This window comes from Callospermophilus lateralis, chromosome 5 (genome assembly GCF_048772815.1).
Source record: "Callospermophilus lateralis isolate mCalLat2 chromosome 5, mCalLat2.hap1, whole genome shotgun sequence".
Lineage (NCBI taxonomy): Eukaryota > Metazoa > Chordata > Mammalia > Rodentia > Sciuridae > Callospermophilus > Callospermophilus lateralis.
The window spans coordinates 94,249,891-94,273,379 of record NC_135309.1 but is presented as its reverse complement, the minus strand read 5'-3'; the positions used below and the strand labels follow the sequence as shown (position 1 = coordinate 94,273,379).

At 35.5% G+C, this 23,489-nt stretch overlaps 1 protein-coding gene across 1 annotated transcript in view; it reads left to right on the top strand.

Annotated features, from left to right (window-relative positions):
* Positions 1 to 23,489, top strand: part of Adgrv1 (adhesion G protein-coupled receptor V1) — a 522,757-nt gene that overhangs the window by 145,785 nt on the left and 353,483 nt on the right. Inside the window, exons 59-72 of the mRNA XM_076857025.2 lie at positions 181 to 298; positions 1,380 to 1,503; positions 2,402 to 2,540; positions 2,723 to 2,908; positions 3,170 to 3,402; positions 5,517 to 5,665; positions 7,445 to 7,646; positions 8,131 to 8,350; positions 10,539 to 10,778; positions 12,137 to 12,286; positions 13,322 to 13,795; positions 18,158 to 18,301; positions 20,362 to 20,536; positions 22,960 to 23,095. Of these exons, the coding sequence (XP_076713140.2) occupies positions 181 to 298; positions 1,380 to 1,503; positions 2,402 to 2,540; positions 2,723 to 2,908; positions 3,170 to 3,402; positions 5,517 to 5,665; positions 7,445 to 7,646; positions 8,131 to 8,350; positions 10,539 to 10,778; positions 12,137 to 12,286; positions 13,322 to 13,795; positions 18,158 to 18,301; positions 20,362 to 20,536; positions 22,960 to 23,095 (2,690 nt within the window). The remainder of the gene's footprint in view (positions 1 to 180; positions 299 to 1,379; positions 1,504 to 2,401; positions 2,541 to 2,722; positions 2,909 to 3,169; positions 3,403 to 5,516; positions 5,666 to 7,444; positions 7,647 to 8,130; positions 8,351 to 10,538; positions 10,779 to 12,136; positions 12,287 to 13,321; positions 13,796 to 18,157; positions 18,302 to 20,361; positions 20,537 to 22,959; positions 23,096 to 23,489) is intronic.

Here is a 23,489-nt window from a genome sequence, read left to right as displayed (position 1 = left end):
ATTTATAATCAGAGTTGACTTTTTTTGTATAGTAATTCTCCCTAGATGCAACCCTTATTCTGGACGACAGAAAGGACTGAAAAAGTGATTATGCACATAAACCTTATTCTGCTAATAAAAACACTCAAAGTTTGACTTCGGTCAATCTGGAAGATTTATTGTTCTTCTCATTTGGTATAGATGGAGTCTCAGAAGACCATTGTATTGCATGCACTGCAAGACACCGTGTTGGAAAAGGACAGGCATTATACAATTCAGCTGTTACCAATTGATGAGGTAGAAATATCTCCAGCAAAAGGTAAGAAAAATTTTGGAAATTAAAAAGTAGATTAAAGCAGATAATTAGTAGTTACAGAGATAGGCAATGTTAGGTTTTCTAATTCCTAAAATTTTGCTAAAACATAAAGATGTACTCAAGGTAAATACATTTTTAAATTAACATTATAATACCCCATGTTGGTAAGACATAGGTCAGATTTCATACTGCTCAGCTGTGACTTTTTAAATAAAAAATTTTTTATGAAGCAACATTATAAAATTAATTATGGTAGCTTCCTAAATAATGTGATATTAGGAGACTGGTTAAATGTGGCAGAATAGTATGCAATCATTTAAAATGATGTGGCAGAGAAACAATTACATTGAAAACAATAACAATTACATGGGTAATTGTTATGGTAATAAAATAGGTTTCAGAACAACATGCTCAATGTAACCCATTTTTGTCATGTGCATGTTTTCTTTCTCCCTTCCCTTCTCTCCCCTCCCCTCCCCTTCCTTTCCCTTCCCTCCCCTCCCCTCCCCTCCCCTCCCCTCCCTTCCCCTCCCCTTCCCTTCCCTTTCCTTCCCTTCCCTTCCCTTCCTCGGAATGAAGCCCAGGGCCTCATGCATGCTCTGTATGTGCTCTGATGTGCTTGTCTTATGTAAGTTTGGAATTATTTATTTGAAATATTAATAATGGTTTTTGATTTCCTAAATTTTGGAAACATATTATGTTTATAATACAACATTATTTTAAACCAACACATTATGTTTGATATGTAGAGTATACCTGTTTTCATCTGAAACTAGAAACTACATATTTTGACACTTCAGAAACAGGCATCATATGGTTCCTGTGATGACTTGTTGCTTGGATCAGTAGAGAATGTTTCAAGAAAATTTTTGTTGTGTGTTCTATCAACAATAATCACAGTAAAAAATGGCCCAGAGTTTAATTATAAAAACTTTGTATTGTTACATGTCTTTTTTGCTATCAAAACTCCATCCTATTCATGGGTCTGTGACAAAAAGCAAATTCTGTGGTCAGGAAAATTCTAGCATTACTGTATGTATTTTGGGTAGTTATCCTTTTGTGTTATGTGTCATCATCAACTTAGGTAGTGCATCAATAATCATTTTGGGAGAAAGGGGAGCGCCAGGAGAAGTTGGGATAGCTCCATCATCTAGGCATGTCCTCATTGGGGAGCCTTCAGCTAAATATAATGGTACTGCTATCATCAGGTAAGAGCTTCAAGATTTTTCTTTGCTTCTATGGGGTGATGACATTGTTTAAAGGATTAGTCATAGTACACCATTCTTAGTGCATACACAGTGTTCATGCATCATGATTTTACATAGAGGTAGCATCATTTGGAAATGCTGCACCTTTTAGACTGAAATAGAAATTAGATCCCAAAAAGGTTTCAGACTAATGGATGATTTGCATAACCTACACCAAGGAAAGCTCCTGGCATTGAGATCAAAAGTCCATGCTTTCAGCCCTATTCTGTAGCTAACTGTGCAATATAGGAGATATATTCCATCTTTGTTAGTATGTATGCCTTAGCTGGAAACCATCTTTTAAAAAAGCATCAAGATCAAAGATTTTGATTCTAAGTGTTACAATGTCAGGACTTATCATATAACTAAATTGGTATGATCATAGGAATGTCTGTTTCTCTCAAATTTTCTCATGAGGAATAGAGGTGGCAGCCATCAATGAAGTGGCCAGATTTGACTCAATATTTTATCTTTGTGATAGTTATCCAAAGATGATTCTTTATCCTTTTCCATTAGCATGCACATGTATGAAGTGTTTATTATTCTTTGGAGAAGTTTGTTAGGCTATTCATGTTTTATGCCCTATGTATTAAAAATCTATAACAACTTCTTTTTATTCCCTAAACCTCCCACTATTAATGTTCAGTTTTTGCCAATATGCTTGTCATACGTTGACACTACACTAGCTCAGTATTTTCTAAGTACTTCCTTGCAGTTTATAATTGATAGACGAGTTTAGTTAAAAGTATTAAGTTCTTGAAATAAATGAAAATTGATTACTGTTGAAAGATTCAGTAAACTTTTAGGAAAAGTACCAGCCATCAAAATGTATTGAATATACATTTGTGTATTGTTGTAGCCTTGTTCGCGGCCCAGCGATCTGGGGGGAGGTCACAGTGTTCTGGAGAATCATCCCTCCTTCTGTGGGGGTGTTTGCTCAAACGTCAGGAAAACTGACAATGCGAGATGGACAGTCTGCAGCCATTGTAGTGATACAGGTATCAATGTTGCTGGCTTATTATGCCCTTCACTGTGTGTGTGTATGTGTGTGTGTGTGTGGTGTTGGGGTGGGCCATGAGGAGGATGGTAATATTGCAGAATTTGTTGCTGCTTTTTATGTAAAAGGAATTTTTAAGTTTTACAGATTTTACTGTTAATGATTGTTTTCATCCTTCTCTAGGCTTTGAATGATAATATTCCTGAGGAAAAGTCTTTCTATGAGTTTCAGCTCACTGAAGTCAGCGAGGGAGGAGTGTTGAGTGACTCCAGAAGCACGGCCAACATCACTGTGGTGGCCAGTGACTTTCCCTATGGCCGATTTTCCTTTTCACAGGACCAGCTTCGAGTGTCAGAGGAAGCACTGGGGGTATGGTGTGACTTACTTAAAAATATTAATATTGTTTTTGTTTTTGATGTTGTGAATGCTCTTTAAAAGTATTCCCTTGTTGTATTCTAAAGTTTTTCATAAGCACATTAAATTGCTCTTAACATTATTTTAACATATAACATATACTTTATAAATTCATGTTTAATTTTGACATAATCCTGGTAAATAGTCTTTAATTAGAGATAATGTTGTCTGGTAGATTAGACATCCAAATCAAATGAGAAAATGCTTTTTGCCTAGGTTAATGTCACAGTCATCCGTTTGGGTGGATATTTTGGCCTGGTGAGACTCTGGTTCAAGACTGTGAGTGGGACAGCAGATGCTGGCTCAGATTTTGTTTCTGCATCAGGGGAGCTCCTCTTTGAAGCCAGAGAGACGGCGAAGAGTCTGCTTGTTGAAATCCTTGATGACGACCATCCTGAAGGCCCTGAAGAATTTTCTGTAGCAATTCTAAAGGTGGAACTCCAGGGAAGGTAAAGGAGAACAGGAAATGAGTAAAAAAAGAGGGAGAGAGAATGAATAAAGCTACATGTGTAGACACCAATACTGAGGTGTACAACTGTTCTTTTCTTGCTGGTTTTCGACCTATGTGTTGTTCCAACAGCTCATAGAAGGGAAATTACGAAAAAGACTAGGTGTTATTATTTGCACTTTTCTGAAATTTTAATTTTTCTCTTGAATATACAGAGTATGTGGCTCTGGTCTGTGAATTCACTCAGAACAGGTAGGGAATGAGCATGACCTGTGTCTAGTAATTTGGTGAGGAGAGATCCTAACTGTTCTCTAGGTCACAGGTCTGCTGGGGTGGCAGAATTTGCTTCCTGCTGTTTCTGTACCTGAGAAAGAACTAGAGGGAGGGGCATCTTCCATTGTGTATCTGAAAGCTATATTATATTGTTTTCTTATGGGTGGTGCCCAACATCAGTTTTAAAGTGGGGAAATTTTTGAGTGGAAGATGGTTGGCCATTAATGTGCACTAAGGTTTTAGTGAAGATGAAAATTTAACCATCATGAGTCTTTTTCATTCTCTGTTTTCATGGAGCTGGCTCAGTTGACAAGATGGAAAACACCCTTAGCACATACTTGAGTACCCATGGTTGAACAGCTCACAGGTTCAGCAGCCTTGCCAGCTCCTCTCCTCTGCACAGCTTACAAAGGACACAAAAGGGGGTCCTTCCACTAGAATAGCTTTTGTGTTTATAGGAATCTGGAACAAATTTTTCTTGTATATGAAAATAGTTTTACATTTGTTACATAATTTTGTGCTTTAAAAACTTTTTAAACTAAAATATTTCTCTCTCAGTGACTTAAGTAGAGGGTACATCATCTCAGCTGGGGTAAAAACGTTTTATGTTTACTTATACTTCAAATCTTTAATTTCCCAGAAATGATTTGGTGACTGGCAATGGGAATGAATTTCTACACATATTAAATATGTTAAAAGTCAAACTGGTCATCCCTTGAATTGAATAAATTCATTTTGGAAGAAATAGCTAATTAAATGTGAGATCATATTTGTGTTATTGATTGATTATAGGGGACTTAAAGATTTTTGCCTTCTTGGCTATTCTTTTTACAAAAGTAGTTTCTACTTAAGTTTAATTCTGGGAAAAAAGTGTGTCCTTCCAGATAAATTTCTGGACTTCTTTGATCTGAAAAAAAAAAAAAGAAAAGAAGTATAACACAGTGTTTTTTCCTTGTTGCCTGATCACTAGAATTACTACTGCTTTGATACTAGTGTATGGTAATCAGCTAATTTACAACCCATCTCAGAGAACTGATAATAGTTACTATTATCATTTAATATTTTAATCCTCAGTTTTCCGATTTTGCCTAATATAAAATATTTATTTACCACTTTTCAACTTTTAGTACAAGGTAGGTTATAAATATCAGGTAAACAGAATTTGAGAATTGTAAGGACTAAAATCATTCATTGTCATTTTTTTATCTTTAGAAAATGGAGTGTCATAAAGCCCTGTAAGTCAAAGCTTGTTCCATGGGAATAACATCTATCTTAAAAAATGTCTTTTGTAGAAATGTTATTATACATGTAAACTGCCCTCAATATAGAGGAATTATAATTTCATTAAAATATTTTCTTAAATCTTGATGGCTTAGCTTGAAATTTAATTAATGAAAAGATACTCCTTATATCTTTAAAGCAACCCTCTTAACCTAGCAATGTAAATCTCACCCCTACCTGGTTTACTCTCTGAGTGCCCACGGCTCATTACTATACATGTGCTCAGAAGTGATCTCCAGAGGGTTGTTTTATTTCAGTTGCTTCCAAATTTCCTACTAGATTTACTATGTTCACATTGCCCAAGTTTAGTGATTTTATATTAGTTTTGGTTTCATGAAGATGCCAATAATTGGGAGAAGCACAGAAATCTTTTCAAAACATCATTTAAAAAAAAAAGGAGTACCTTAGTGTTGAGTATTCTTAAAAGTATTACAATACTTAATAGAGCTAAGTTACAGGAGCTAAAAGATCCCAAAGGATCTTTCAATTTATGCTAAGCAATTATGTATTTGTTATTTATTTTTTGTGTTTTAAAATTTTATTTTTTATGACTTTCCAAAGAGGATATGATTTTACCATCCAAGAAAATGGACTTCAGATAGATCAACCTCCTGAAATAGGAAACACCTCTGTTGTTCGAATCATAATAATGAAAAATGATAATGCAGAGGGAATCATTGAATTTGACCCAAAGTATACTACTTTCAAAGGTAAGTCCAAGTGGCTTACTTGTATGTTTTCCACCATCTTCTCAATTAGAAAGTACCTGAACATAGTATTCAGTTTGAATTTGCATATGTAAAATTTTCATGGTTTGGTGTGTATGTGTGTGTGCACACATATATATCTTTATATTTTTATATTTACTAATTTTGAAAATGTTTTTAATTATCAATATGAAGTCTTGAACCATTCTGTATATGGCAAAGCCAAATGGTTAAAAACAAATAATTGTAGAAAAAATTATACTTAACCTTAGGATTATTAAAATGTTTCTGTTTTACACATTTTAATGAAAACTTCTCTAAATTATTTAATTTCCTATGTCATAAGAAATTAGTGAATATTCACTTTTTAGTGAATAATTACCTTTGAAATGACTTTGTTATTGGTGCAGATGGAGGTAGTGTCTGGATCTTGATCCTATTTCTGGAAATAGTTTGAGTATCAGTTTCCCTTTGTAGACGTTCCCTTCTATAGAAGCAGAGTACAGAGAATTATGGCTATATCCCTTTCTAGGCAGAAAGAGAAAGCTCCCTTTCTAGGAAATGGTTTTATTCAAAGGAAGAATATAAGGGGAATGACGGGAAGGGAGGGGAAATGGTAATAGGAAAGACAGTAGAATGAATCAGACATAATTTTCTTATATTCATATATGAAGACATGACCAGTGAAACTCCACATCATGTACAACCACAAAAATGGGATCCTAATTAGAATAAGTTATACTCCGTGTATGTATAACATGTCAAAATACACTCTACTGTCATGTATACCTAAAAAGAACAAATAAAAATGCTATTTAACCTGAAAGATTAACATGTTATCTTGCTTGGGCAAGTAATTTATTGGCTGCATTGCTTCTGTCAAAATTCTTTGGTTATCTGGACATTTTTAAAGTTCATCAAAAAATCATTTGAGGAATTGGTTAATAATGACTCTTATGGGTAAATCATGCAAGATAGTACTATTTTCTGAACTTTTCTGAACAAGATAGTACTATTTCTGAATTTTTGCATGAAGGAAGAAATAGGATTTTGACTATTTTTTTCCGTTTCCTAATTTTGATTCACTCTCTTTTGGGGAATCATGGGTAATGCCTCTTTATATATAGTTTTTATGTAAGTGCAGTCTTATTTAGCCCTAGATATGTGAACTCTATGAAATAATATTTTAATATATTGAGGTTAGTACAGCTCAAGTAGAAATAAAGATTTTAAAATTAATTTTTAAATTGAAATCAAGCATTGAGGTTGCATTTTCATATTCACAGTATATTTTAAAGGACCTGAAACCATAACAGAATTTTTTATGTAGATTTTTAAAATATTCATATAAGTAGCATACATTTTATTTATTTATATTATTATCTTTCAACAAACTATATAGAAGTAATCCATATATAAATTTGTAATCCATATATAAATTTGAAGTTTCTTAAGTCCAGCTAACGTTGTCTTATAAACCAAGTCTTTATGTTTGTACGTGGTACACAGAGAAGGAATGCCTATGCTAATGATTAAATAGGTTGTTTGGATTCTAACCTTTACTGTTCACTATAACTTTCAACATCTAGTGAACTACATTATTCCCCAAAAAATGAGTCATGAAATTTACACTAATCGTTTTTAAAGTGATAAATGAATTACCAAAAAACCAAGTTCTTGCCTTGTCATATCATGTTTAGTTACCTAGTTTAATTTGTCTGAATCGTATAAAAGTTGGTTGCTTTGTCCAGTGTACCAGTTAACTCCCAGTTCCCCTTACAGTGGAGGAGGATGTCCGAGCAATTGCAATCCCAGTGGTGAGATTGCATGGAACTTATGGCATTGTGACTGCTGATGTCATCTCTCAGAGCTCCTCTGCTGTTCCAGGGGGCGTCAGTTATATGCTGCACAGCAGTTCAGTCACCTTTCAGCATGGACAGAACTTAAGTTTTATAAATGTCTCCATCACTGATGGCAGTGAAAGGTTGGTAATCCAGGAAACAGTGTGGGCCCACATAAAACATGATGTTGAGATCTGACTCTAACATGCACCCATAGTACATGTGCCCATTGAGAAAGAGCAGATGAAAGACTTTGGGGGATACTGGGCATAGGGAAAGGGGTCTTGGAAACACCATAGTTGTGTATGTCATTTTCTTTCAAATAGAAGAGATAATTTCTATTCCTGTAGACTTAAAAACTCTAATCAGAATGTGGAAACATCCTTCAGTGCACTGCCTTAAGCCTTAAGCAACTGAAAAGAGAGGAGGAAAGTCTAATAACTGTCCTAGGTTATATAATATTGATGCTGATCATTCATGCTTTCAGTTAAGCACCCTCTTCTTCCATTTGGTGTGTGACTACTGTGCCTTGAATATGTATGATCAATTTGGAAAATGACTAGTTATTTGGATTTTACAAGCATTTTAATATGTTTAGACTCAGAATTGCTCCTTCTTGCTATGCAGTGAATTTGAGGAGCCTTTTGAAATTCTTCTCACTGGAGCTACTGGTGGAGCGATCCTTGGGCGCCACCTAGTGAGCAGAATCACCATCACCAAGAGTGAATCTCCATTTAGCACTATAAGATTTCTCAATCAAAGCAAAATTTCTGTTCCTAACCCCAATTCCACAATGATTTTATCCTTGGTCCTCGAAAGAACTGGAAGACTCTTAGGAGAGATTCAGGTAGAGTTATTCTTTTTTTGGTTTTAAAAATAATTTTTTATAGACTGTATTTGATTTTGGATTTTCTTCTCTAAATATATATGCTCATTCACAATCAATAAATAGTATTTATTAATTACCTTGTATGTATGGGTAAAATGGTTTCTGGATAAGATGAAGTACATAAAAGTGTACTGGACATACATCTATCCTCAGGGAATTCTTGAGAGCAAGTTAATGATGCTGTTTAAATTAATCACTTCAACAAATATTTTTTTTTTTATTTTTATGTTTTTTTTTTTTTTTTTTTTTGTACCAGGGATTGAACCCTGGGGCACTGAACCACCACTGAACCACATCCTCAGACCTTTTGCGTGTGTTTTATTTAGAGACAGTGTCTCATTGAGTTGCTTAGTGCCTTGCTAAGTTGCTGAGGTTGTCTTTGAACTCGTGATCCTCCTGCCCAGCCTCTTAAGAGCCACTGGGATTATAGGCATGTGCTACTATGCCCAGCTTCAACAAATATTTATTGGGAGATTTCTATGTGCTGACCTGTTTTAAGTACTAAGAACATATTTGTGAATTAGACAGATCTCTTATGTGTTCTTACAGAGTGCTCACTTTAGAAAACATTATTAAACAGTAATAAAATTAGTAAAAACACATTATCTGATGACAATTAAGGCTCTGTTTATATTGGGAGATACAATTGTGAATGACTTGCTGTCTACTGTTCTTTTTTGTGTGACACTGGAGGCTGAACTTAGGACACTCTATCACTGAACTTTACCTGAGCCCTCTATTATTTTTCATTTTGAGATGGATTTTGCTAAGATTTTGGTCTTGAACTTGCAAACCTCCTCTTCAGCCTCCTAACTAGCTGGGATCACAGGCTTGTTCCACCACGCCTGGCTGCTGGCTACCTTCAGTTGGATGTTGAGGATATGATGTTGAAGCTGAAGGCTGAGGGCATGTAATTGTTAGAGGGTTGAGAATGTGGGAGTCCTGCAGAGACATAGCCTGACACGAGGTAGGAGAGGTCCCAGTGGTCAGGGCTTGCAAGCGATGGTAGAAGAGTACAAGATAGATCAGAGGGCTCAATAGGTTCTTAATCACATAGAACCTCCTTTTCCAGGTGAAATATCAATTCTAGGTGAAAATAGGATGCTATTACAGAGACTTAAGAAAGGGAATAATGTCATGGATTGTCATCGAAAGCATCTCACCCTGACTTCTGTTAGAAAAGTGGTTTGCCATTGGAGCAGTGTAGAAACAGCAGGGATTAAGTTAGGAAGCTATTGCCCTCTGCAGAAATGGTGGTGGAAAGAGATGATCAGTGAATAGACATTGAGTGTGTTTTGGAGGAAAATTCACTGGGTTCAAATTGGAGGTTGAGAGAAAGAGAGGAATCAAGGATACCTTCTACAATTTTAGTTTGAACAATTGGCTAAATAGTACTGTTTTCTAATATTCAGAAGTTTGGGGGTGAATCAGGAGTTCTGTTTTGCCATGTTAATTTGAGATACTAGTTGACATGCCGGTGGAGGAGTCAAGTAGGCAGGGGAGTGTGTGAGTGCATGCACAGTGTGTGGTCAGGGCTGCGGCAGAGTGGGAATACACTGACACTCAGAGAGTTGTTTGAAACCGTGAGACCAAAGAGTGTAGATAGTGATGTGGAAAGTATGTAGCTGAGCCCTGGGCTTCTGGAATTTAGCATTCAGAGCAGAGAGCCAGCAAAGAAGACTGAAAGTAAAGGTGGAAGAAAACCAGGAAGGCATGTGCCCTGTAAGTACCATACAAGCCAAGAAAGATAGCATGTAGTGCTGCTAAAAGATCAAGTGACAAGCAAGAACAAGTGCCCTGTTTTTTTTTTTCCTTCATAGTTGATATGAAAAATATGAAATTTGGAATTATTGAAATTTAAAAATACGTTTATTATAATGTGAAAATTTGTTACTTATAACAATTTATGAAGATTTCTGTTCATTTTACAATAGGAATTTAACTACATAGACATGCAGGTTATATTTGCAAATGCCATTGTTTTATTAAAAAATAAGCTGATGAAGTAGGAATTCTCTGGATTTATCCTATAATAGTTTTATAATATATGTATGTTAGTTTTTTTCTAATACTACATATACTGCAATAATCCTTTGGTTAAAACTGATCTTCTCTATTAAAAAATAAAAAGCAAAACATTTTGCAGGTAAACTGGGAGATAGTAGGACCCAATTCTCAGGAAACCTTACCACCACAGAACAGAGACATTGCAGACCCAGTGAGCGGATCCTTCTTTTTTGGAGATGGAGAAGATGGAGTGAGAACCATAATTCTGGCAATCTATCCTCATGAAGAAATTGAAGTTGAAAAGACCTTTGTAATTAAACTTAAACTTGTGAAAGGAGACGCTAACTTAGACTCCAGAGCTAAAGATATTACATTAACTGTAAGTCTGACTTTACCTACAAAATTTCAGATTTAATAGATTTATCAAATAAATTTATAGTGTTTGAAACTCAATATGCTTGTGTTGAATTGAAAATTATGAAGCCATAAGAAGTCATAGTAATTCCAACAGAGCAAATCTTTTCATTTTTATGTTTGTTCATGACATAGCCTGATTATTAGCAATTTTTAAAAAGTTTTAATAGAGTGATACTTATTTTACAATCTTTGAGAAAATTTGGTGTTTTGGGAATATTTGGCACTTTTACAGAGGAAGTATTTGTTATGTCATCTTTGTCTTCAAAATAAAGAAAAATTATTAATGTGCTATAAATCAGGTTTTTTGAAGGAAGAATGCACTTGTTTGATTAGCACAATGATTTGGTATTGTATTAGACCTGGATTCTATATATGTGATATGAGTCACCTAGTCATGAGGGCCAGAATTACTGGGAATTAAGTAGCCCAGTATTAGTAAGCTACTGAAAACAATGTAGAGAGAGAGCCCGATTTGATTTTTTTTTTGTTTGGAAAATACTCTTGTTTGGGAATCTACTTCTGTCATAGTATTCTGAAGAAAGAGAACCAGTAGGACACATACACATAGAGTGATTGCAAAAGAGAAAGAGATTTTAAGGAATTGACTCCTGTGATTATGGGAGTTGGCAGGCAGGAGACCCAGGAAAGAACTGAGGCTGTCTGTGGGTCTTGAGTGGGAATTCGTGGGGCAGGCCAGCAGGCTGCAAACTCAAGCAAGGTTCCTGAGTTACAGTCTTGAGGCACCATTTCCTTCTGCTGCAAGAAACTTCAGTGTTTGCTTTTCAGTTCTTCAGTTGGCTGGATAAGGCCACCCATTATAGAGGCTAATCTCCTTTATTTAGAGTCAGCTGATCCTTAAGGTTAATCATATCTATAGAACATCTTTTGACAACATCCAGACTGTTGTTTGACCAAACAACTGGAGGTGTAGTCCTTACTGTTTGAGGCATAAAATTAAGCATTACAGGGCATTTTTGCCTCTGTCCACTTTATGCCATAGCTAGAAAATTAAGATGAATAAAGCAAAAATTAGGTATCAAATTCATATCATTTTCAGGTTTTGCAAATTATAATTTTCTGCATACTTGTTCCCATTATTTTTATGGAATAAAAACCTATTCATGTGAGACAACAGTTAGTATAGTAGTTTACTCTCTTTTTTTAAATCAAGTAGGCAAGCATATTATAGTCAAATGTTATTTCTATGTTTCTTCTATTTTCTCGGCTTATTTGTGCATTAATATGTTGGATGCTATAATTTCATCATAGTCGTTTATTTACTCTGCTCTCTTAATGGTCTTTATTTATTTATTTATTTAGATACAAAAGTTTGGTGATCCAAATGGAGTTGTTTATTTTGCTCCTGAGTCTTTATCTAAGAAGACTTATGTGGAGCCACCAGGTTTGGAAGGACCGCTGATCATCACTTTCTTTGTCAGAAGGGTAAAGGGCACCTTTGGAGAAATTACGGTATTATTTTTCATTTGATTTTTCCAAGTACACCAATTTATCTATTGAATGTGGTCAAGAGGGACAGAGAGCCTGCATTTTTCTTTAAAGTTTTTGAAAAACTAAAATTACTTAGGTTTTTGAGATAAATTGAGAGGCTTCATTTAAGCACCTCTGGGCTCTCCAGATCTCATCAAATCTGGTTTTCTTTCTAAATTCAATATGATTACAGTTAGTGTGTGAAGGACCTTTCTCAGGCTTCATTGTGAAGGACTAAACTATTTTGTATTTTATTTCTTGCTATAAATATGGAGCCTTTTCTGTGTAAGCCTCCTGATTTTTTTTAGAAATTACTTTTTATATTCTTTAGGGCTTTATTTATCAACAGGATTTCTCCATTTAGCAAGTGTTTTTTAAGGGGTTGCATTTGTGTTTATTGATATAAACTGAGGATTCACTTGGAAGTTCTCTTGGTATTTGGCTAAGGTCAACGACAGACATTTCTTTGCTAGAAAAATATATTTTGTGAAATTTCTGCCTACAGTTAACCTCTCTTCCAGTAATGAATATTAACTGATACTTCTTCAGTTGAATTTTTATAGTTTGGAGTTCAACAATGCTTGGGAAGTAATGATAAATTCTTGATAATTTATAAATATTTCCTTTATATTTAAAATAAACAAAACCAAATTCTGATATGAATCATCAAATTTTCTACTTATTTTTATCTTAAAATATCGTATATGGTTCACTAATTAATGTAATTATGGAATTGGTGTGCTAAAGTTAGTTAACTTGCTTTTCTTTCTTCCAAATATTCTATTATTTTAGAAGCAGGTCAATTAGTGAGAATTTTAAATCATGTTCTGCAAATTACAATGAAGGCCTGCAGTGATTCATATACTACACAAACTTACATATACTTAGAGGATTTGGCTTTGAATGTAATGATGCACAACAAAATTTATTTTTGTAATTTATAAAGGGATATTTAATTTATTTGGTTTAATATAGTGGATTATCTAACTTTGTTGGAATTTTTCCCTTTTATTTTAGATTTACTGGGAATTAAGTAGTGAATTTGATATCACTGGTGACTTTATTTCTACAAATGGATTTTTCACCATGGCTGATGGAGAGACTGATGCAAGCTTTGATGTTCATTTGCTGCCAGATGATATACCTGAGATAGAGGAGGACTGTGTGATACAGCTAGTTTCTGTAGAGGGAGGAGCAGAACTGGATGTGGAAAAATGCATCACATGGTTCTCTGTGTCTGCAAATGATGATCCACATGGAGTATTTGCCTTGTATCCAGATCACCAGTCAATACTTATTGGACAGGATCTTATTAGATCTGTCCAAATTAATATCACCAGGCTTGCTGGCACATTTGGAGATGTGGCTGTTAGATTTCGAATATCATCTGATCATAAAGAACAGCTAGTTGCTACTAAAAATGCAGAGATGCAGCTGGTGGTTCAAGATGGTGCCAGATATAAAGTTGACATGGTTCCAATAAAGAATCAGGTTTGTGATGTCCTTATTATTCTTTTAGGGAGTCTTTGCTTACCTCATGATTACTTATGAGTCTTGCTTAGACATTTAAACATATCAATGAAAAGGCCTTAGGGAATGCATAGTAATTATTGGACAATGCTTTTGTAGATTATAAATGACTAAGTATATTTGTCTAGATAATAGCAGGGATTATTCAATACTTACAAAGTTCCGGGATAGTATAGTGAGAGAGACTTATTCTTGCTCTCTGGGACTTGAAAGGCCTGCATTAAGTATAGAAAATGATACCTGCTTCAGTCCTTGAAAGTCTGGAAATCGGTATGATTTTTTAATATTTAATTTTTAGTTTTCAGCAGACACAATATCTTTTATTTTTTGTTATGTGGTGCTGAGGATCAAACCCGGGCCGAACGCATGCCAGGCGAGCGCGGTACCGCGTGAGCCATATCCCCAGCCCTCAGTATAATTTTTTTGAGAGATTAAGAAAGAGAGAGTAGCACATCTCTCTGCCATCATTTGAGCCATAAAAAGAGCGATAAAAAGGCCTACATTTTCTGTGGGTCAAGTAGATACCCCAGCAGTCTTTCTCAGTCTTTGAACTTTGAAAGTGATTTAAGTGACTGTTTATCTTAATCCTCACAAGGATGGTGCAAACCACATTGTTCTCTATGATAGGAGAGAAGTTATTTAATTGAATTCTCTTATGATTAAGAAAGACTGCCCAAAAGGTAGCCAGATTGCAGTTACCATGTGAAGAATCAGTAGGGTGCATTGTGAAAAATGGGGTGAATCACAAAGTCATCAAGAGAATAAGTTGTCTCTTCTGAGGAACACTGAGGAGTGGAATTCTGAGGCCTTTGAGGAACACCCAAATGGAGGCCATGAAGTTGAATCAGAGATATGGAAGGCCATGCTGAAACATGATCACAGCCTAAATATTAGGGCACTATTTTCATGGAGCTGTGGTGGCTGTCAGTGTTGGCCAAGAAAGGAGGATAGCAGAGAGTCAAAGTTTTTGTCACTCTGTCTTAAAGAGGCCTTCCTCTTGTCCCAAACCTGGAAGTGTCAGATGACTGATGGGAAGGTCCTGGGGCTGAGGTTTGGAAGAGTACTGAAATCATAGTATGACCTCTTTCTCTTTATAGATCCTAATCAAGCAAGAACTATCATAAACAGGGAGCTTGGATTGAATGTGAGATTGGAGTTTCAGTTTATGTAGGCCTGGTCTTTTATATTCCTAAAAATAACAGAAAGTTTTGAGATTTACTTGCAACAAATAAAGGGTGGTGGAAAGAGACTTCACAAAACACAAAGCAAGAGAGAAATGATGTAGCTTCTTATTTGTTTCATCCATTTTATATAAAGTTGTAATCAATAGAAGAAAGGCGGTCATTCAGAATAAGCAACAAGTCCATTACACTAATTCATGCTTACTGTGTAAGTTTTTGATCTTTTGTGCACCTAGGTCTTTAACTGTTTTTGGTGTTTGATACAAGATAAAAATGGAGGCTTGTTTGTGGGACGTGGGATTCATAATTATTACTACAAGCCTGTAATTTTCTGGAAAACTGACTTAAGGACATGGCCCTGATTTATAAATTTTTAAACTCCAAATCCTATATCCAAAATAGTGCAATACTGGATAAAAGAGAGGGAAATTAAGTTAAGCAGAAAATCATTGTATTAAGTCTCTTTTACAAATTAGAAGAAATTTTCAAAAATACATCGTGCCTAAATTACATAACTGGAAACATTCTCCAACACATTTATAGCATCACATTCTGAATAGTCAAATTATAAGCTGCTAATGAATACTAGGGGTCATTCTTTAACTTTTTAAGGAATAAATTTGTATCATTTTATATATTGCATTAATTTGCCAACAAGCCTTCCACAGAGAAGATTATTGTATTATTTTGCTAACTGATGTGTACAGTTGAAAGTTGCACTCACCTAAAATATATGATATATATTACATGGACTAAGACACTTGATCTGCCTGGCTATTAGGTAGCTTTTTGTGGTACCTAGATCATTTTGAATGATAGTATTTCTTCTTTCATTTTACTTGGACAGCATAATGGCATAGTTTATGAAGACACTTAGATTTCCTAATACCACATTTGAATTATGTATAGTGTTCTTAAAATCTTCTTTGAACCTAGTTTGTTCTTATTGTTTCTAAATTTCGAGAATAGAAATAAAATTTACTAGTTCATGCATACTGAGAAGCTTGCTATATTTGCTTACTATAACTTCTTTCATTAACCTATTTCAAATGCATGGATTCTTTCTTCTTCACTCCTATAGTTGACAATGTGTGGTATAAAATTGCACATAATTAGATATTGGTGAGTTAGTTTTTCAAAGTAACTTTTTGGGGCAAGATACAACATGCTTATAAAACAAGGGCAGGATTTTTTTAAGGATTCACTTCCTCCCTCCCATCCGAGATATAACACATTGTTCTTTGAGGTTTGGAATATTATTACACAATATAGTTACACAGCACATAGTGCAGAGTATATAATTCTTCTTGCTCCATACTTCTGGGTAAAAGTTAGGATTTCAGACAGGTCAGGATAGGCCAACCAAAGGGAAGACAACCAAGGCCATGACATGTTTAATCTGTTGTGATGTGGCTACTTCAAGTGGGTCTTTGAACAAGGAAAGCTTCTGCTAAGACTCTTGATGTAGGTTTAAGACCTGGATCATGGACCACACCTGTCTAAGAAGTGGGTTCTTGGATGAGGCACACACTGACTGCAGGAACCACTGGTTCACTGAAGGAACATGTCTAGGTTTAAAGGGCTTAAGTGGGAATGAAGGAGGAGATTTACCTTTGTGGTTGGGTCATTTTTTGAGCACTCATCTCTGTGCTGGTGTTTATGGAACACAGAACAGATACAAAGATGATTGAGACACTTTTTCTGTCATTCTGGTCCTTTTGTGGAGTGTAATAGAGGCTCATTAACAACCAATTAAAAAAGTATGTGGGTGCACAGTGTTGGAAATGTGCACAGGATATCATGGGACTATAAATTCTTTCTGTTTGTGCCCAAATGGCATTAGGAGTGACGAGAAATATATAAAATAGCACTGACGAGGTAGTCTTGGATCAGGGATATGGAAGGCCATGTTGAAGAACAGGATCACTGCCTAAAACTTCCAAGTTCCTTTTCAAACTCATCTAACCACTCTTCTGTGGGTAGACCAGCTGTTCCTCAAATCTGCTGTGACTGCAGTTCAATTTTAATGTTTAATTCCTGTACCTTGAAGAACTGCTGCATCACACAAGTCTGGGATGGGCCCATGAACAGAGAGTTAAGAGGAAAGGCATCAGGGACTCTGTGCTTATGATGACACCTCATCCTTCATTCTTTAGAAAATGGGAATAAATTATCACTAGCTACCCAGCTAGGTGGGGTACACATGATTAAAGTTTAATATTATGATTTGTTTCCTTAACATTTGACCTAAAATTCATGTTTAGTTATGTAATTTCTTTTCACAGTATGACATTGAACCAACAAATGTTAGGCGAGTGCTCTATCACTAAGCTCTCCCCTGGCTCAGTAAATGTCATTTGGAAAGAATGAAACATCTTTTGCCCTTAGGTTGCACATCATTTGAAACTGCTATGGTGTACCCTTTGTACATTTGAGGAAATGACACGTTTAAGTTCATTATTTTTGAAAGAAGAAGAGACTGCATAGAAGTGGTTGCTTTTATATTTAACAAAGATACAAAATTTTTTAGGAATAGTTCAGGTTATGGGACAACTTGGGGTTAGCCATTACCAATAACAATATTTCTATGTAAAATTGTATTATAAGTTTCAAAAATACTTTTAGTGTAACATCAGTTTGTAAGTTCAGAACTTCCCCTATTTTGTTAGATTTTAAAATTTTGTCCACTGGTAATTTAATACATAATGTTAGTAATTTTTATTTATCCAACATTCAAATGATCAAGATAACTAATTCATTGTCCATTTTGAGGAAATATCATTAATTCTTTATGAATTAATGAAGAGGAAGAAGTGGATTTTATAGGGTTTCAGGGCCTGATAATATGCAACAGTGTGCTCTTTGCATTCCCTTGACACATTATTTCTTCACCAACATTGCTACTTGATTTCTTTTTGAGACTATTTGAGTACACATGGAACCTTTGCAAGTTTTTATACTATGCAACGACTACTCCTCACCTCACACTCTAAACGCTGGAGGTTTGTTTTAAGACTAAGGTCACACAATGATGAAATTGCTACTAAGGGAACCTCAGGCAGTGTGCTAAAGGCTCACTATATCACTCCGAAAATCATTTCTTAACAACTTAAAAAACGTAATTGATGCTGTTGGTTTCTAGGTCTTTCTGTCACTGGGCTCCAATATCACCTTGCAGCTGGTGACTGTGATGCTCCTCAGTGGAAATGTCTATGGAATGCCAACAATTCTCCAGGAAGCAAAATCTGCTGTGCTTCCAGTCCCTGAAGAAGCAGCCAATTCTCAGGTAATTGGCCCTGGTGTGGTACTGCAGCCGACCAGCAGAGGGCAGCTTCACAAGAAGGACCAAGTTCCTAAAAAGTTTCTTAATATCAACTATTCAATCTGAATAAACCTGTGAATATCAAAGTTGACATAATAGATAAATGATATAAAAGTAATTGGCAACTTTAAATACTAGTTAGGAAATATGTTTACTTTTTTAGGGTTTTAGAAATTTTTTTATCTTGTAGAATTTGAATGTAAGTTGTGGAATTTTAAAAATAACAGTCAACCTAAAGTTGAAATGCCCAAGTCTTTTCTTGATATCAACTATTTACTATTGAGTTATCTGTACTAAGTAATTAAAATTAGAATGAAATATTAGTGAATATTTCAGATCTTTTCATGTTTGTCTTTGCCATTCAGGCTTTGGTTTATTGTGCAAGTTTGTGCTGACTTAGATAAATGCAAATGCTAGAAGTCTTTCTGTGATATGGTTGCACCCAAGTATCTGAGTTGTCCAAGTTCTTCTCAGGAAAAAATTATTGCCCAATCATTTCAGCAATTTGAAGAAGAACAAAGGCCTTACTTTCTTTTATTTTGATTCTGCCCATATAAGACAAAGTTAGCTCTGCTGTCTATGGCTATGGCAACATGATGTCTGTTTGAAGATGTTATGAGATATAATTCCTCCTTACTCCTTCAGATGGGAGCTCAAATGACAAGCCTGGCTCCAGATGCTGATGTGGAATCTGTGTGACTGAATGGGTAGGAATATGGGCAGATACAGTCTCTGGCCATTACAGAATGCTCTTTAGCTACTCTTTCCTGGGAATCTTCTTCATAGCAAGTGCACTTGCTCTGTCCTCTAAAGCGGAATCCACCAGCATTAAAAATTATTGAAAGGAACGGGTTTGTTTTCTTTTGTTCAAGAATGAGTAAGGGAATAGAATTTACTAAAAGTCTCTGAAACATTGTTGTTTTTTTTGTGTGTGTGTGTGCTTACTGGTTATTATTAAATAGATTAGTTTTATCCCAAGACATTCATTTGGAGTAGCTAAGTATTTCTTACTCCTTACCCGTACACAACACTTTACTACCCACCCTGAAGGGCAACGTTATGTGTGCAATGTATCCTCTGTACTCCTGCCAGTATTTACACGGTGTGTGTATGTGTGCTTGTGATATGACTAGGGTATGTTCCTATTGTCCTCCAGCTATGTAGCAAGCATGATCTCACTCAAAGCTCTTGGCAGTTGCTAACCAGAGATCTCGGTGACAGAGACTCTAGACTAGTGTCAAGTGAAAGTTGTCACTGTTGTTTTCTACTCTGTGATTCCAGAAGCTGTCTTTCAGCATCCTCCCACACCCTTCTGCTATTCTTCTTTCTAATTTTAAAAGGGAAGAGTAAGTCTTACAATAAAACCATTGATCAAATGATATTCCAAATTTACAGCTATTGAAACCAGAAGAGGTAATCTGAGCTGTCTGAATCACAATGTGAAGCTAGAAATCTGGTTTTATTTTATCTCATTGACCAGAACTTATTTCATCTATAAATCACATGCCCTGGGATGTGATGCTTGTGAAAAGGACAGTTATTTTTTAAAAAAATCTTTGAAGTTTTCTGATCTTCACAAAAAGATGTCAAGTTGAATCAAAGAATTGAAAACCTTAATAGAAGGTTCAGTCCATGATGCTCATTTTGTAATGAAGAAATATGTTGTTATATCTTAGAAAAAGTTTGGATTTCAGTTTTAGACAAATCAGGTTGTTATATTAAAATACCATTTAAATTTTTTTTTGCTTTCACTTAATTATGGTTTTATTTATTTTTTGGATATTGTCCAAAGAGGGAATTGCATTTTATTCAAAAAGAGAAAGCTATAGATTATAATCTAAATTATGAAGCAGAATAAATTTTCAAATATGAGATTTTATTTCTTAAACCTTTTTAATTGAATATATTGTAAAAAAAAAAAGGAAATATATAAACAAAAGGAAATTTGACATTTAACACACTCTTCAAATTCCCTGGAACTTTTCAAATGAAATATGAAATAATATAAACATGTTTTTCTTCAGGTTGGATTTGAATCCACTGCTTTTCAACTCACGGATATCACTGCCGGCACAAGCCAAGTTATGATTTCTAGGACAGGCACATATGGTGCTCTCTCAGTGACCTGGACCACAGGATATGCTCCTGGGTTAGAAATCCCTGAGTCCATCACTGTTGGTAACATGATCCCAATACTGGGTGAGTTGCAGTGTTTCTAAGATCAGCCTATAGGATAGGCAGGTGTGTAAGTGGCCACTTTCTCAGGTCATCCTTCCTCTGGACACTAAACTATTAGCTTCCTCGTATAGTGTTCCCGTATGTAAGTGATCAGGGTTGTGAGAGCAGATTGTTGAGGAGGAGAGAAACTTTTTTTGAAACACATTGAAGACTTCATACCTTACCTCAAAACAGTGGTCACTAAGCAGAATGCTTTGCCAATACATTAAGAGTTTGTTAAAAGTAGTTCTAAGTACCTTATTTGGTCCATATGGTAATGAAAAAGATGTAACTTTGCATCAATTTACATGTCCACTTGAATATTTCTGATTGAACAACTGTGGTTACTTAACATACTGAATTTTAAAAATTATATCATAACTTTTTGAGTAAGACATAAGCATTAGATGGTTTGACCTGTGCCGTGTTATACAGAGCGCACTGCAAATCCTTGTGATGGCAGTTATAAAGGAGATCTCAGTGGACTCAGAATCTTTGTGCTTCCCCCTCCTCCTGTCATTTATTCACAGTGTCCTCCTGGTCACCAGGTAAATATCATGTACCATTAGTCATAAGTGTAGTGAATTCTATGTAAGAACTGAGATCCATAGTCTCTCTGTGAAGATGGAAAGATTTTCATGTTCTCAAGTTCTCAGCCAAAAAATGGAATAAAAACCTAAAATCCTTTAGATGAGGGTGAGAGCCTAGGACAGAGAAAATACCATATTGACAGGCCAGCTTGCATCCCAACAGGAATCCCAGTAGTTCAGAGGGAATTGAGGTGCTTGGTTAAGAGGTTACTGGGGTTTCTGTAGCCACTGGATAGGTAATGTTGATATAATGTATCAAGTACTTCTTCTGCTTGATTTTCCTTTTAGCACATCCCCTAAATTAAAACTACTTCATCATCTTTTTTTTTCTTTTTTTTCCCTTTTTAATTTTTTTAAAATTTTTATTGTTGGTTGTTCAAAGCATTACATAGTTCTTGATATATCATATTTCACACTTTGATTCAAGTGGGTTATGAACTCCCATTTTTACCCCGTATACAGATTGCAGAATCACATCGGTTACACATCCATTGATTTACCTATTGCCATACTAGTGTCTGTTGTATTCTGCTGCCTTTCCTATCCTCTACTATCTCCCCTCCCCTCCCCTTCCCTCCCCTCCCCTCTTCTCTCTCTACCCCATCTACTGTAATTCATTTCTCCCCCTTGTTTTTTTTCCCCTTTCCCCTCACTTCCTCTTGTATGTAATTTTGTAAAACCCTGAGGGTCTCCTTCCATTTCCATGCAATTTCCCTTCTCTCTCCCTTTCCCTCCCACCTCTCATCCCTGTTTAATGTTAATCTTCTTCTCATGCTCTTCGTCCCTACTCTGTTCTTAGTTACTCTCCTTATATCAAAGAAGACATTTGGCATTTGTTTTTTAGGGATTGGCTAGCTTCACTTAGCATAATCTGCTCTAGTGCCATCCATTTCCCTGCAAATTCTATGATTTTGTCATTTTTTAATGCAGAGTAATACTCCATTGTGTATAATGCCACTTTTTTTTATCCATTCATCTATTGTATTTTCTGTAGTAAAACTTATTTGTTACTCCCCTACCTAACTGTCAATTTGAGTGATATGCACAGCTCCTTATATCCTATCTATTTATTTACTTTTGTGCTGGTAACAACTTAGAAAATTTAAAAATATTTATCTGTGAATACATTGCTCTTTAAGTCTGTGTGTGTTACTGCGTTTACATATGAAATTAATCTTTAGAAGTTTTAGTGAATTTATAATAACTTGCTTATTTTAAAATTACAGAAGTTCCCCAAAATAGATTTATATCTTTAAATAGGCTTGATTAGCTTTTTTGAGTTTTTCTAATAAATTTGTCAACACAATGGAAAATAAAATATAATGAACACCCACAAACTCACTGACTAGATTTAACAGTTATTATATTCTACCATATTTGTAACATTTATTTTTTTCTGAATTAACCTAAAATAACATACATACATACATTGTGATATTTTATCCTAAACGACTTCAAGACACATTTCCAAAGTATCCTGGGGTCAGAATTTGAACCAGTGCCTGACCCTTGACACTAAGTACTGGTCGACTCTTGCCTAACACTCTTCTCTTTTCACTACTGGTTTGGCCATGAAGCTGGGGACAGGGGAAGATAAGTGATGAGTAGACAGGGACTGAAAGTTGGGTTTATGTGGTTAGGGGAGCTTCTGCAAGTTTATTTATATATCTTTCCCTCCCCTAGTTTTTAATATTTTATCTTTTGTGGACTCTACCAAAATTTTGGAAAAGAAAATATTTTACTGCATGTGTAAGAGTCAAATTCCAATTTAAGAATCCAAGAGTGAGCCTGCTTCACTTTTCACATTCCTTTCAGGGAGCCTGTCATTTTCCCATGGTGAACAAAGGAAAGGAGTTTTGCTGTGGACATTCCCCAGCCCTGGTCGGCTGGAGGCCTTCGTCATTCACCTGTCAGGTGTGCGGAGCACTGCTCCTGGTGGAGCCCAACTCCGGTAAGACCAACCTGATTCTCAGCCCAGAAATTCTCTGAGGAATGGTCTGGGGTATCAGTCACTACAGAAGAAAGCACAGGGGTCACTGTCCTTGAAGCAGATGCAAACCATTTAACTATAAAGCAACATATAGCCTGTACGCCAAAGATGCCACCTGGGAGGCTGGATCTCAGCAGCCACCACTCTGTTTGCTTTACAGAGCTCATCATGACCTTTAACTTGAGAATGGTGGCCCTGAGTCCCATTCGCAGTAGAAACTGTGGCGTCAAATATGCTTGTTTTAAAGGAAACTGTCTTTTGCAAAGCCACTGAAAATACCTGATCTCCCCAAGTGATAACAAATAAGAATAAAACATCATAGTAGGGTAATAATGTTACTTATTCAAACAAGTAG